Source organism: Mesoplodon densirostris, chromosome 4 (assembly GCF_025265405.1).
Source record: "Mesoplodon densirostris isolate mMesDen1 chromosome 4, mMesDen1 primary haplotype, whole genome shotgun sequence".
Taxonomy (NCBI): domain Eukaryota; kingdom Metazoa; phylum Chordata; class Mammalia; order Artiodactyla; family Ziphiidae; genus Mesoplodon; species Mesoplodon densirostris.
This window is the reverse complement of record NC_082664.1, coordinates 41143803-41159907: the sequence shown is the minus strand read 5'-3', so window position 1 is coordinate 41159907 and position 16105 is coordinate 41143803. Positions and strand designations below refer to the sequence as shown.

General features: G+C 40.0%; 1 protein-coding gene across 1 annotated transcript in view; it reads left to right on the top strand.

The window, feature by feature from the left end:
* SYT16 (synaptotagmin 16) overlaps positions 1 to 16105 on the top strand; it is a 255605-nt gene that overhangs the window by 107036 nt on the left and 132464 nt on the right. The window contains exon 2 of the mRNA XM_060098066.1: positions 8355 to 8534. Within this exon, the coding sequence (XP_059954049.1) occupies positions 8355 to 8534 (180 nt within the window). The remainder of the gene's footprint in view (positions 1 to 8354; positions 8535 to 16105) is intronic.

Genomic DNA, 16105 nt, shown 5'->3' with positions numbered 1-16105 from the left:
AAACTGTCAAAAATTAAACACAAAGAAATCATATTAAAAGCAGCAAGGGAAAAACAACAAATAACACACAAGGGAATCCCCATCAGGTTAACAGCTGATCTCTCAGCAGAAACTCTACAAGCCAGAAGGGAGTGGCAGGACATAATTAAAGTGATGAAGGAGAGAAACCTGCAGCCAAGATTACTCTACCCAGCAAGGATCTCATTCAGATTTGATGGAGAAATTAAAACCTTTACAGACAAGCAAAAGCTGAGAGAGTTCAGCACCACCAAACCAGCTTTACAACAAATGCTAAAGGAACTTCTCTAGGCAAGAAACACAACAGAAGAAATATACCTACAATAACGAACCCAAAGCAATTAAGGAAATGGGAATAGGAACATACATATCAATAATTACCTTAAATGTAAATGGACTAAATGCTCCCACCAAAAGACACAGAGTGGCTGAATGGATACAAAAACAAGACCCATATATATGCTGTCTACAAGAGACCCACTTCAGACCTAAAGACACATACAGATTGAAAGTAAGGGGATGGAAAAAGATATTCCATGCAAATGGAAACCAAAAGAAAGCTGGAGTAGCAATTCTTATATCAGACAAAATAGACTTTAAAATAAAGACTATTAGAAGAGACAAAGAAGGACACTACATAATGATCAAGGGATCGATCCAAGAAGAAGATATAACAATTGTAAATATTTATGCACCCAACATAGGAGCACCTCAATACATAAGGCAAATACTAACAGCCATAAAAGGGGAAATCGACAGTAACACAATCATAGTAGGGGACTTTAACACCCCACTTTCACCAATGGACAGATCGTCCAAAATGAAAATAAATAAGGAAACACAAGCTTTAAATGATACATTAAACAAGATGGACTTAGTTGATATTTATAGGACATTTCATCCAAAAACAACAGAATACACATTTTTCTCAAGTGCTCATGGAACATTCTCCAGGATAGATCATATCTTGGGTCACAAATCAAGCCTTGGTAAATTTAAGAAAATTGAAATTGTATCAAGTATCTTTTCCGACCACAATGCTATGAGACTAGACATCAATTACAGGAAAAGATCTGTAAAAAATACAAACACATGGAGGCTAAACAATACACTACTCAATAACGAAGTGATCACTGAAGAAATCAGAGAGGAAATTAAAAAATACCTAGAAACAAATGACAATGGAGACACGACAACCCAAAACCTATGGGATGCAGCAAAAGCAGTTCTAAGGGGGAAGTTTATAGCAATACAATCCCACCTTAAGAAACAGGAAACATTTCGAGTAAACAACCTGACCCTGCACCTAAAGCAATTAGAGAAAGAAGAACAAAAAACCCCCAAAGCTAGCAGAAGGAAAGAAATCATAAAGATCAGATCAGAAATAAATGAAAAGGAAATGAAGGAAACGATAGCAAAGATCAACCAAACTAAAAGCTGGTTCTTTGAGAAGATAAACAAAATTGACAAACCATTAGCCAGACTCATCAAGAAAAGAAGGGAGAAGACTCAAATCAATAGAATTAGAAATGAAAAAGGAGAAGTAACAACTGACACTGCAGAAATACAAAAGATCATGAGAGATTACTACAAGCAACTCTATGCCAATAAAATGGACAACCTGGAAGAAATGGACAAATTCTTAGAAATGCACAACCTGCCAAGACTGACTCAGGAAGAAATAGAAAATATGAATAGACCAATCACAAGCACTGAAATTGAAACTGTGATTAAAAATCTTCCATCAAACAAAAGCCCAGGACCAGATGGCTTCACAGGCGAATTCTATCAAACATTTAGAGAAGAGCTAACACCCATCCTTCTCAAACTCTTCCAAACAATTTCAGAGGAAGGAACACTCCCAAACTCATTCTACGAGGCCACCATCACCTTGATACCAAAACCAGGCAAGGATGTCACAAAGAAAGAAAACTACAGGCCAATATCACTGATGAACATAGATGCAAAAATCCTCAACAAAATACTAGCAAACAGAATCCAACAGCACATTAAAAGGATCATACACCATGATCAAGTGGGGTTTATCCCAGGAATGCAAGGATTCTTCAATATACGCAAATCAATCAATGTGATACACCATATTAACAAGTTGAAGGAGAAAAACCATATGATCATCTCAATAGATGCAGAGAAAGCTTTTGACAAAATTCAACACCCATTTATGATAAAAACCCTGCAGAAAGTAGGCATAGAGGGAACTTTCCTCAACATAATAAAGGCCATATATGACAAACCCACAGCCAACATTGTCCTCAATGGTGAAAAACTGAAACCATTTCCACTAAGATCAGGAACAAGACAAGGTTGCCCACTCTCACCACTCTTATTCAACCTAGTTTTGGAAGTTTTAGCCACAGCAATCAGAGAAGAAAAGGAAATAAAAGGAATCCAAATCGGAAAAGAAGAAGTAAAGCTGTCATTGTTTGCAGATGACATGATACTATACATAGAGAATCCTAAAGATGCTACCGAAAAACTACTAGAGCTAATCAATGAATTTGGTAAAGTAGCAGGTTACAAAATTAATGTACAGATATCTCTGGCATTCCTGTACACTAATGATGAAAAATCTGAAAATGAAATCAAGAAAACACTCCCATTTACCATTGCAACAAAAAGAATAAAATATCTAGGAATAAACCTACCTAAGGAGACAAAAGACCTGTATGCAGAAAATTATAAGACACTGATGAAAGAAATTAAAGATGATACAAACAGATGGAGAGATATACCATGCTCCTGGATTGGAAGAATCAATATTGTGAAAATGACTCTACTACCCAAAGCAATCTACAGATTCAATGCAATCCCTATCAAACTACCACTGGCATTTTTCACAGAACTAGAACAAAAAATTTCAAAATTTGTTTGGAAAAACAAAAGACCCCGAATAGCCAAAGCAATCTTGAGAACGAAAAAAGGAGCTGGAGGAATCAGGCTCCCTGACTTCAGACTATACTACAAAGCTACAGTAATTAAGACAGTGTGGTACTGGCATAAAAACAGAAAGATAGATCAGTGGATCAGGATAGAAAGCCCAGAGATAAACCCACGCACATATGGCCAACTTATCTTTGATAAAGGAGGCAGGAATGTACAGTGGAGAAAGGACAGCCTCTTCAATAAGTGGTGCTGGGAAAACTGGACAGGGACATGTAAAAGTATGAGATTAGATCATTCCCTAACACCATACACAAAAATAAGCTCAAAATGGATTAAAGACTTAAATGTAAGGCCAGAAACTATCAAACTCTTAGAGGAAAACATAGGTAGAACACTCTATGACATAAATCACAGCAAGATCCTTTTGGACCCACCTCCTAGAGAAATGGAAATAAAAACAAAGATAAACAAATGGGACCTAATGAAACTGAAAAGCTTTTGCACAGCAAAGGAAACCATAAACAAGACCAAAAGACAACCCTCAGAATGGGAGAAAATATTTGCAAATGAAGCAACTGACAAAGGATTAATCTCCAAAATTTATAAACAGCTCATGCAGCTCAATAGCAAAAAAACAAACAACCCAATCCAAAAATGGGCAGAAGACTTAAATAGGCATTTCTCCAAAGAAGATATACAGACTGCCAACAAACACATGAAAGAATGCTCAACATCATTAATCATTAGAGAAATGCAAATCAAAACTACAATGAGATATCATCTCACACCAGTCAGAATGGCCATCATCAAGAAATCTAGAAACAATAAATGCTGGAGAGGGTGTGGAGAAAAGGGAACACTCTTGCACTGCTGGTGGGAATGTGAATTGGTACAGCCACTATGGAGAACAGTATGGAGGTTCCTTAAAAAACTAAAAATAGAACTACCATATGATCCAGCAATCCCACTACTAGGCATATACCCTGAGAAAACCATAATTCAAAAAGAGACATGTACCAAAATGTTCATTGCAGCTCTATTCACAATAGCCCGGAGCTGGAAACAACCTAAGTGTCCATCATCGGATGAATGGATAAAGAAGATGTGGCACATATATACAATGGAATATTACTCAGCCATAAAAAGAAACGAAACTGAGCTATTTGTAATGAGGTGGATAGACCTAGAGTCTGTCATACAGAGTGAAGTAAGTCAGAAAGAGAAAGACAAATACCGTATGCTAACACATATATACGGAATATAAGAAAAAAAAGTCATGAAGAACCTAGGGGTAAAACGGGAATAAAGACACAGACCTACTTGAGAATGGACTTGAGGATATGGGGAGGGGGAAGGGTAAGCTGTGACAAAGCGAAAGAGAGGCATGGACATATATACACTACCAAACGTAGGCTAGATAGACAGTGGGAAGCAGCCGCAGAGCACAGGGAGATCAGCTCGGTGCTTTGTGACTGCCTGGAGGGGAGGGATAGGGAGGGTGGGAGGGAGGGAGATGCATGAGGGAAGGGATGTGGGAACAGATGTATATGTATGACTGATTCACTTTGTTATAAAGCAGAAACTAATAATAAAAAAAATAAATAAATAAAATAAAAAAAAAAAAAAAAAAAAAAAAAAACAGTGATAGGTGGTGAGATTCAACGTGATCTTTTTTTTAAAAAAACATTTTCCAGTATTTTCAAAATATTTTACTACATGCATGAATTATTTATTTTTTCTTTAAGTCTCTAAAAATAATAGAAGTTTTTTATTTAATAAAAATATTTTATAAGTCAATAAAGGTAAAATCAATACAGACAATTTAGTATTTGCCCAACAGTCAAAATGACTGGAAGAAAGTACCCAAAGTCTTGGGTGGTTGTCTTCATCTTTTTCTATATTTTGCAGATTTTATGTAATAAGCCTCATGTTGCTTTATAATGGAAAAATATAGTTTATTCAAAAATCAAGATTTAGCTTCCTTAATGAATGTCATTATTAGGTACAAATATTTCTGCTTATGGACGACAGATGAACACTTTTTTACCTAAGCCCAGATCTTAACGTAAATCATATCCTGTATTGTTAGTGTTACTGACCCGCTTGAGGTATATATTTTCCTTCCAGAAGTTTTCATTTATCAACATGTTGTAGCATAGAAGAGTCCAACATTTATTCAAGCATCAAATATGTATTGAGTGCCTATCCTATGCTAGCTGCTGACAGTACAGTGGGTAACTGAGGCAAAGTCCATGTTCATATGCAGTTGAAAATTTAACATTTGAAAACTCTTGAAAAAGCTGTTGAGGTCTCAGTGGATGGGAACACATAGTAGAAGCAAGTAGAGCAAGTATAGTATCAGAGTTAGACAGTAGAGGGTGAGCAGTTGTCCCATGGGTTTGAAATAGCTTCTCCAAAGGTCTGGAGGTAAGCTGTGTTTGGGGAACCAGAAATAGATGAATATACTCGCAACAAAGAGTTTGATGCTGGGGAATGATGAGTGATAAAGGCTGGAATCAGCAGCTAAGTCATAAAAGGCCTTGTAAAGCAAGTTAAGGAATTCAAGTTTTGCCCTATGGGTAATGGGAAGCCATTGGAGGGTAAATTAGTTTCCTAGGGTTACCATGACAAATTGCCACACACTTGACAGCTTAAGACAACAATTATATTCTCTCACAGTTTTGGAGACCAGAAATCCAAAATCAGGGTGTTGGCAGGGTTGGTTCCTCTGGATTCTATGAGGGAGAATCTCTTCCAGGGCCTTCTCCTGGCTCCTGGTGGCTGCTGGCAACCCTTGGCATTCCTCAGTTGGTGGCTTCACAACTCCAGTCTGTGCTCCCGTCTTCACATGGTTTTCTTCTCTCTCTCTCTCTTCTCCTTTTCAGTGTCTTTTAGGGATACTTTTCATTGAATTAAGGCCCACCCTAATCCTGGAAAATTTCATCTGAATATCCTACCCTAATTACATTGCAAAGACCTTTAAATAAGGTCACATTCTGAGATTCAGGGTAGATATCTCTTTTGGGGGCCATAATTCAACCCACTGCAGAGGGCTTTAGGAGGGCAGTTGAACAAATCAGACTTAATTTCAGAAGGATTGCTCTGGCTACTTTGTGGAGAAAGGATTTGAGGGGGTAAGGCTGGGCACCTGGAGATCAGTGGGAATCTGTAAAGGAATCTCAAAGCTAGAGGCTTTGGAGGTAAGAAAGTGGAGGTAAGTATAGGGTACCCTGAAGATGGTTGGTTGTGAAGGGGGAAAGAAAAGGCTATGGATGAAGAGAACATATGGTGGTGAGGAGGGTCTTTTAAAGGATGGGAGATACTTAGTGCATTTTTCATGCAGGTGAGCATGATGTTGTATCTACTAAGGGAAGTAGCTGAAAATACAAGAATGGGGGGGAGGTAGAGATAATTTTTTTTTTGGCTGCCCTGCACAGCTTGCGGGATCTTAGTTCCCCGATCAGAGATCGAACCCGTGCCCGCTGCAGTGGAAGGGTGGCGTCCTAACCACTGGAATTCCAGGGAATTCCTGAGATAATTTTTTTTTAATTGAAGTATAGTGGATTTACAATGTTGTGTTAGTTTCTGGTGTACAGCAAAGTGATCCAATTATACATATATATATATATATATACATATATTTTTCATATTCTCTTCCATTATGGTTTATTACAGTCTATTGAATATAGTTCTCTGTTGTATACAGTAGGACCTTGTTGTTTATCTATTTTATATGTAGTAGTTTGTATCTGCTAATCTCAAACTCCTACTTTACCCCTTCCCCATCCCTCTGAGATAATTGTTTGGATGAAAGGGAGGCAGTGGGCGCTGGAGCACAGCCTGTGTACAAAGCAGCACATCCATCTCATGTTTGACTACTCTGGGGTATTTTAAAAGCTCTGTAAAGATGATAATGGTGATACTGAGGAAGATGGTTATTCCTGTTTGAGAACGCTATATGTGCTAGGTACCACACAGCTTATTTTCCCAGTGTTAGCTCATTTAGTCTTTAATGTAGTTATATTTATTATATCCTTTTATTGCTTAGGAAACTGAAACACGGAGAGGTTAAATAATTTGCCCAAGGCCACAAAGATAATACATGGTAGAATGTGATTTCCTCCCGGGCTGTGTGACTGTTGAGTCCATACCAGTAAACACTGCTACCTGTGCTGCCTCTGGTGGCCGAGGGAATAATCAATCTGTGCCTGCTTTTTTTTTCACAATATATGTTGACTTTGATAAGCAGGCGCTTATTATCGTTTTGCAGATTACAAAACTATTATCTTGCCTGCTATTTTTTTTGTTTGTTCTTTCCCTGGCTTGCCACCAGATTAATTCAGTGAGGCAATGCCATTTATTTTCTTTATCTTTTCATAGGGTTGGAACTTGTTTGATTCATCCTTTCTCTGTTTATCTGGATGGTAGGATGAGGTGAATATTAGCCCTTCATATTATTAATTCACATATTAAACCTGCCCAAGGATTAAAGGTGCTCTTAGGAGACTCATTTTCATGAGCTTTTGCATATACCCAACTGCCTTGAATAACTCTTATTGACACTTGCTTTGTGATTGATTCCTTTACACAACTTGATTTTTTGATTTGTTTATGGAATATCGTCTTAACTCAAATGTCATTTCCTTGGAGGAATCTTCCCTCAGCCCGGAACGAGCTCTGGCCTGTGTGTTATATGTACCTCATAGCTGAACGCAGTGGTTGGGACTCTGTAAAGCATACTGGGTAACACTTAACCAGGGTCCTTTAAAACTCATAATTTTTTTGATGAGGGGGGAACAGAGGAAGATGGAAATTCATCTTCCAAAATTCCAAAAAATTAGCCGTCAAAATATAATTTTAATTTATTATACGGATGGCACAAATTAGGAATTTTCTTGTCACCACCGATAATCATCATCGTCATGTAACGCTTAGATGAATTTGCAAAACTGTATCCAGGAAATGACTTTCCTCCAGTTGCTCATGTTGATAGATGTATGTCTGAAACTTTGTCTTGGGTGATTATTTTTTAAGCTTTAGGCATTTGTATTTTTAAAACACTTGCTTTTATAACAGTGGTTAACCATTTCCAGCTCAACCCATTTGACTGATATCTCTCTATTAGCTTGCATGCTTGAAGTTGAATATTAGGCTGAGGATAGGGGCCAGAGGAGTTATATTCCAGGTAGAAGAAGCCACGTGTGCAAAGGTATGGAGGTCTGTCATCTAGGAACCAGCCTAGCAGGATGTACCTGGCAATAGTCCTTTTCCTTTCCCCTGTACACAGTTCTGGGGATGCCGGCAGGTCAGGACTTGTAGAGTATCTGCCACTCTAGTTAATAAATGTAAAGATTCCAAATAACTTTGATCGGTCGTTAGAACTAGAAGTTGGTTCATTTGGTGATATTTTTTCCTTTGTGTTCTCTTGCCAGTCCCTCCTGAAGCCATCAGCTTCTTGTCTGCAGTTGGGGTCTTTCTTGTTCTTCTGGTTGTCCTCTTTCTCTTCATCAACAAGAAGCTGTGTTTCGAAACCACAGGAGGCCTTCCATGCCTGGACCAACAAGGGAAGAGAAAGCACTCTAAAGACAAGACTGGGATCCATGAAGGGCTGGGTAAGCATCATGCTTCACAGTCTCCTGAGCTTGGCATCTTGCTGTGGTTTGGGTCAGGGAAAGAATGTCACTATTTCAGGATGGACCCCATTAAGAAATCACACATGAGCTGTTTAGCAGCTGCTGTGGTGGACACGATGAATGGGCATTCCTGAAGAATACATTAGCTTTAGGAAAGTAATGCTCTCTTCAGGGTCCATAGAGCAGATGGGATAAGGCTGACCACCACTTCCCATCTTCTTAGCTTTTTAGATGTCTGTGTTGAGTTTCCCTCTGACTCATGCTTGAAGGAAAAAACTGGATTTTTATTGACAAGAGCCTTGATGTGTTTTGGTCTCATTATGTTGGAACAGTGTTGCCATTTCACTTCAGTTAGCTGTTTTTGAGATTTTCAGTGCTCAGGGCCACTCCCCACCTTATATGGCAACAGTCACTTTTCCAACAGGAGGTTTTTACTCTTTAAGTTCACTGAATCTACTACATCAGTTACTAACTTCTTTCAATTTGATGGGGGAAAATAACATAGTAAAAGAAGTAATTGGCTTCGTGCTCTTAAAGGACATATTCTATTTTCAATTGCTAAAGGGTAGCACTTTGTGATACAGGATGTTATCACAGAGTGATGATTATCATCACACAGAAGCTGGACATTTAAAGACAGAGCTCTTATTTTACAGGTAACAACTTTGCTTTTTTTTTTTTTTAAATCAGTCTGAGTCTTACCCTCCTTTCCCATTCCCCATGTGTGGGGCATGACAGAACTGGTGGAGGGACAGTCTTAACATTACTTTTCTGAGCAGGGGCAAGGCCTTGAGGAAAACACCCCTTAGCCATCCCACCTCCTGGGCATATTCTGGGTGAGCCAGCCTGGACCAAGGAGAATATTTGGCTTATTGATATGGCACCTTATGTAGCCATCTTTTAACTTTTTTGCTTGGATATAAGGAAAGGCACAATTTTAGAATAAATGTGTATTAATTATCTGTTGCTTTAACAAATTACCCCACACCAAATATTTATTATCTCACAGTTTCCAAAGTTCATGAATATGAGACTAGCTTAGCTGAGTGGTTACAGATCAGGGTTTTTCATGAGGCTGCAATGTCAGCTGCAGTCATCTGAAGGCTTGATTGGGGCTGATTGACTCACTTCCAGGATGGCAGAAGGCTTTAGTTCCTGTGTGAACCCTCTACAGAGCTGCCTGAATGTATTTATCACATGGCAGCTGGCTTCCCCCAGAATGAATGATCTAAGAGAGGAGAGCAAGAGGAAGCCACAGGTTTTTTTTTTAATGACCTAGTCTACATACAGTGTCACTTTTCACCACATTCTAGTCATTTACTAACTACAGCCTATGTTCAAGGGAAGGGGGATTAGGTTCCACTTTTTAAGGGAACAGATCAAAGACTGTGTGATGTATTTTAAAATCACCATAGGAGAGAATAATGGGAGGGGTGTAAATTGCAGTTCTGGCAGTTGATTTGGCATTGCTACCGTTGCAGTGGCCTTATTTTTTGAACTCCACTTGGGACGTATGGCTCATCTTCTGAAAATAGAATGGAATTTGTTATGTGAAATCTGGGCCTTACTAATGGTTTAGCCACCACTGTCTGAGCCGGGACATAGGTGAGCAGGATGCATAGACTTCTCTTTGGGATGATACGAAGGTAGGGTTCATAGTGATTCTACTCTTCTCCTTTCAGCAGCTGACTGTCACTTGTTGTGTGACCGAGGCAAATTATGGAACCGTTCTAAATGTGTTTCCTTATCTGTACATTGGGGTTATCAATACATCCCTTACAGGGTTGATCTAGATTAAATGAATTAATTTTGTAAAGATACCAGCATTGTGCCTATGATAAAAGTCCTAATAGAACTTTAACCATAGCTGTGTAGTATTAACAAAATTCCAGTCACAATAGTGGCTTTAGGAATGACATCACACATGAACACATTGTATTCATTACTTAAATTGGGAGATTAAAGTTGGTGGTTTTCTCCTTTTCAAACTATAATGGGTACAAAGAACTAAGGTTAGAGCTATTTAAGATATTTTTCTTTTTGTCTTGTTTGACATGTTATCTGAGTAATTTAGAGACAGTTATGAATTATACTTGCAAATAAGTTGAGGTTCGAAGATAATGTTGAAACAGTAACAATAAAACATGGACCAGAAGCTGTTAGCTCAGGAAACACTGAAATCCATGCCTCAAACTTAGAGTGGGATCCTATGAAGGAGCTTTAAAAATAGTTTAATCAGGAGAATCTACAAATTATAACGTCTAAGAAGCAAACACCTTCATTTTGACATTTCTCCTTTAGAAGTTTAATTATCATTGATCAAGAGTCTTTGAAAAATGTGCTTCTAGCCCAGATTTTATCTAACTTTTGATGTTTGCCTTAATTATCATCCTCAGAGCCCTGACTTCTCAGTGAAGTTGGGATGTTCTTAACATATTTTGACAAATGTAGAGAAGGGAGGAAGGCAGCCTGGTGTGGAGGAAAGAAGCACAGTGAAGACAACCAGAGCTTAGTTTTGCCACTAATTGGCTGTGATATTTTGGGAAGCTCACCTCACCTCTCTGGGTCTTAAGTCCTCACTTGCAAACTGATAAGTCTGGACTAGGTTCTTCTCCCAACAGCTGTCGTGCAATCCTGTTTGATCCTTCGGGTTACCGTAGCAATTTCTTCTCTGGGTCTCAGTCTGTGAATGAAAGAGGCCTAATGAAAATGATTAAAAGCAACTAGACCATCCTACTCTGAGACTGAGCCGTATGAAATTGCCATTTGAATAGATCAAAAAATGGCTGAATATCAGCAACCTAATCATTATAATCTAATATACATGTGAGGTTCTGAGGCATAAAATAATTCTTTTCTTTTGTGTGGTAATATCAGAGAGGCAGGCGTGATAATTTATTTTCTGAACACACTGTGCAAAATAATTGACCTCACAAAAATACCTTGCCTTTTCGGCTATTTTTTTAAAGTTCAAAGAATTTACACATATCATTTTATCTGGATGTAGGTAAGGGGAGAAAGAAACTGAAACAGTATCTTCCTAATAACATAGGCAATAATAATAATGAGATAATGATAATTAGTTGCTATCATTTATTTAGGATTTACTATGGCCATACAGCTGCTAAGTCTGTTACATGGATTATTTGACTTCTTAATGCAAGGTACTTGTGTTGTTTGTTGGTAGTGATTGCTTTGGGGGAAGGGTGGATATGACTTGCTACAAAGAAGCCATTGTTCAGCGTTGAGATAAAAAATTGATTAAGAATAAAAATCCCATGGTGAAATCATAGTTTTTAAAGAAGCTTAGCTTTGAAAGAGGGAGAAGAATTTTGTTTTTTGTTTTTTTTTGTTCCCCCTCAAAAGCTCTCTTTATGTATCAAAGGCAACATTTAGAAGTTGGAGCAAAGAGCTTCATTTTCAAAGGCACAGGGTAGAAAGGATGGAGGATGTGACAGGCGGGTGTTTCCTCCCAGGCAGGGAGGGGAAGAAAAAAGGCTTTCCACCACTGGAAAGGGCAGCCCGTGGCTTGGAAGGACCACAGGGAAAGAGATTTGGAGGGCTAGAGAGCTGCCTGGACCCTGAGAAGGGTGGCAGATGTGGGGTGGGGTCGCAGTGGTTGTGGTGAGAAGATCTGAGTCCAACATGGCCTGGGGAAGAGGTGGAAAGCAGAGTGCCATGTGCATCCCCTTCCAAAGGGTGGCAGGAGACTGCCTCATACGTGTCTCGTGTGGGCCTACTGTGGCTGCAGGTGTAGGACACACTAGTGGGAATGGGAGGAGAGAGATCTGGAAAAGACTCCCTGAGCAGTTCTTCAGGTGAGCAGCTCGTGTCACACGAGGGTTTAGAAGTTTCTGCGTGACCCTGTGGGGAGAAGACAGCAGAGGAATAAGAGCGCTGCCAGGGAGCCCTCCTGCCAGGGAGTTGTCACACCTTGGGGTAGTGTGGGCCTGTAACAGAGGCTGGGGAGCACGCCACCCGAGGCCTGCCTCTTGGCTTAGTGCTCTGCTGTTGCCTTCTTGAAATTCTTAATGGGTTTTGAACAAGGGTCCTTCCATTTTCGTGTTGCACTGGGTCTTCAAATTATGTACTTGTCTTGCCTGGAAGAATCACCAGAGGTACTGCAGGGCTGGACCCTTCCCGAGGAAGGCTGTAGAGGCAGAGGCTGACTCCTCTGGAGGTCAGGGAGCCAGCAGGGAGGAACGGCACACCACGGTAAGTGTGCTTGCAGCTATGCCCATTGCTGTCTGATGAGCAGGAGTGTGGGGTGGGAGTGCAAAGCCCCCAAACTGCCGACTTTATCCCAAGTGAAACTGACCAGATGACTTTGAGGGGGCAAGCTGAAGTTTAGTTTCTCAACACAGAGCATGGGAGGGGGTGTGTTGGCAGAGAGAGACAAGAGCACAGTGAGACAGCATGGCGACAGCTTTTGTACATTTAGGAAGAGCTGCGGCTCAGCCAGGGCTCAGCAGTCAGCTGTGTCAGCTGGAGCTCGGGAGTGAGGTGGTCCACATGTGACAGTTTCTCCCCACCAGTTGGTTAAAAGGCCCAGCTGACTGGTTCCTCCTCAAGACCACTCCCACCTCTTCACCTACAACTGAATGTTTAGCTTCTGGTCCAGCTGGGGCTCTGACCTGCCCCAGTTCCTTCTGCTTGGGCCATGATGGCTGCTGTTGTCAGATACTTTTCCTTTTTTGCGGTACGCGGGCCTCTCACTGTTGTGGCCTCTCCCGTTGCGGAGCACAGGCTCCGGATGCGCAGGCTCAGCGGCCATGGCTCACGGGCCCAGCCGCTCCGCGGCGTGTGGGATCTTCCCGGACCGGGGCACGAACCCATGTCCCCTGCATCGGCAGGTGGACTCTTAACCACTGCGCCACCAGGGAAGCCCCGAGAGAGGAATTTTTTTTCAAGCTATTAAGCGGCAAAGCTGGGACTCGTATCCCAAAACTGCCTAATGTCAGAGGCCAAGGCCTTAATTGCGCTACTTTTCTGCCCACCTGATCTTCCCAACTCAAGTCACTATTTCATGCTTTTGAACTTCTGGGATGGGAGAAAATCAGGGGAAAGGAGGGTTTGGTTTCCTGTGGCTGCCATACAAACTACCACAAACTTCGTGTCTTAAAAGAACATAAATTGATTTTCCACACAGTTCTGGAGACCAGAAGCCTGAAATCAAGAGGTCAGCGGGTCCACACGCTCTCCCAGCTTCAGGTGGCTGCCGACCATCCTCGGCATTCTTGGGTTTGTGGCTGAATCACTTCAATCTCTGCCTCTCTCTTCACATTGCTGCCCTCCTGTCTGTGTCTGTTCTCTCTCTGCCACTTGTCATTGGATTTAGGTCTCACCCTGATAATCCAGGAAGATCTTCTCAGGATCCTTAATCACATCTGCAAATACCCTTCCACCATTCACAGGGTCCAGGGGTTAGGACATGGACATACCTTTTTGGGGACCACCATTCAGCCCATTATAGAGGGAGAGGAGGTGGAAACATCACCTAGGAGTGATGTTCAGTCACTCTGAATTAGGAGAGGCGATGAAGAATTGGATACAAGATTCTTCTTTCTCCATTTTCCTTCAACAGTGGTATTTCACACTCCCCATCTGGGGTTAGAATGATTCTTTCAAAGAGAGATAACAAAAGCTTGTCAGATATTTATGGTATAGACTGTAATCAGCAGTCAGAGTGCTTTCCAAACGTGAGCCCCATTGAACTACACTGGATCTCAATTTTAGGACGCTTTTAAAAAATATACCAGTGCTCAATCCCACTGCAATGAATTATGTCAGAATAGGGAGTGACAGCGGTAAGGGAAACTGTATAGTTTTTAAAAGAATACCAGGTGATTTAAAGGTGTGGCCAGGGTGGAGTGCCACTGATGGAAGGGGTGGGTTCATCGCTAACTTCCCCTTTCAGGTCGGGGAGGGTAGCGCTTGAACGGTGTTAATGCTGGCCCAATCCACCTTTGCTTCTGCCCTCAAAGTATCCCTCCAGTGGTTCCCCACCTGTTTCCTTCCCTGACTGGTTCATTTCAGTTCTACCTTGGTCAGCAGGCAAGCTTTTTCCTTCATGATGCTTTCCCTCCCTACCACCCCATATACACCATGGCACTATTAGCAGATTACTTTTGCACAGGAATTTAAATAAGGAAAAGTTATTTAGGAAAAGTGTCTACTTTATAAGATTATTCAAAGTTGTCAAATTACAACCATCTCTAATTTATATTCAAGATTCTGAGTTTTACAAATTTTTAGTGAATTAGACCAAAACAGAAGAATTTGGCTGCCCCATCTTTGTAACTTCCAGGGTTTTCTGAATGATTGTGACTATATTCCATTTTCCTTTTATGCCCAAATAAGAAAGAGCAGTGACAAACTTTACAAAATGGTATGAATCAGGATCTGAAACAGATGTAAATATATATATATATATATATATATATATATATATATATATATATATATATATATATACAGTACTGGATAGCAGATATGGTTGCTTTTATTATTATTATTACTATTATTATTATTTTGGGCTCCTTAAGATTGAGAAGGACATTTAGCCATGTACCCATCCTACAGTTGTAAATAACTAGTGTCACCTTCTTTATACTTCATGTTTAGTGTGATTGATGAATTAAATATAGGCTGAAAAAGATGTCTTAAAGGATAATATAAAAGCAATACAATTCATTTTTTTCTGGGAGGTTTTGGTTGCTGTCTTTAATGTTGTATTTTCTGAACCTAGAGTCTAGTCTTCTTCACCTGCAGGTTTGTGTGGTGGTTTTGCGCTTGGACTGCTCAGATGAATTTTAAATGAATCAAATATTTTAGAATTAAAAAAAGGCTGTTCCCCTAGCCCCCCTTTTTTTTTCTGATAGGATGATTAAAACCTGTAAATGCCACTGAAATGCTTTTGATACGATTTGTAAACTTTTGGATTGTAAAATAATTTGTTTTAGAGTTATGAATTAACTATCTTTAGAAAGTTGAAATCTTCAGCCCCTCCCACCATCCCCCCTCATTGTACTTTTTTTGTCCTGAAATAGTGGAATAAATGGAATAGCCCCTCTTTACTTCTTGTCACCCTTCCCCAATGAGGCTTAAGCAAAACAGGACCCAACTTGGAGGGTGATACCTAGAGTGGGAAATCTACTTGTTAACAGTTTAAATTGAAAGTATCTTCTCTTCTGATTTTAATGCTTTCATTTGCATTATGTATTTCTCTAAGTATGTGTTATATTAGGTTGAACTCTTTGAAATTACTGTTTCTGTAGGTTGGAAGTTTCATATGGTTCAACCTAATACATGAGATGAAAAGCTGTAAGGAGCTGTAGGAGTTTGAACATCAGGATAAGCCTTGGTATATCTCATTGTGGTGTCTAGTTACTTGTTTTGGTGACTTGATTAAGACACAAATAATTGAGAATACTCTCAATGAACCTGTTAAAGTATGACTGATTGAACCCTGTTTGATGGGTACAAATTCCAAAGAACACAGTTGAAAATGACTGGTTTGAGAATATTCATTCATCCATCCAGTATTATTT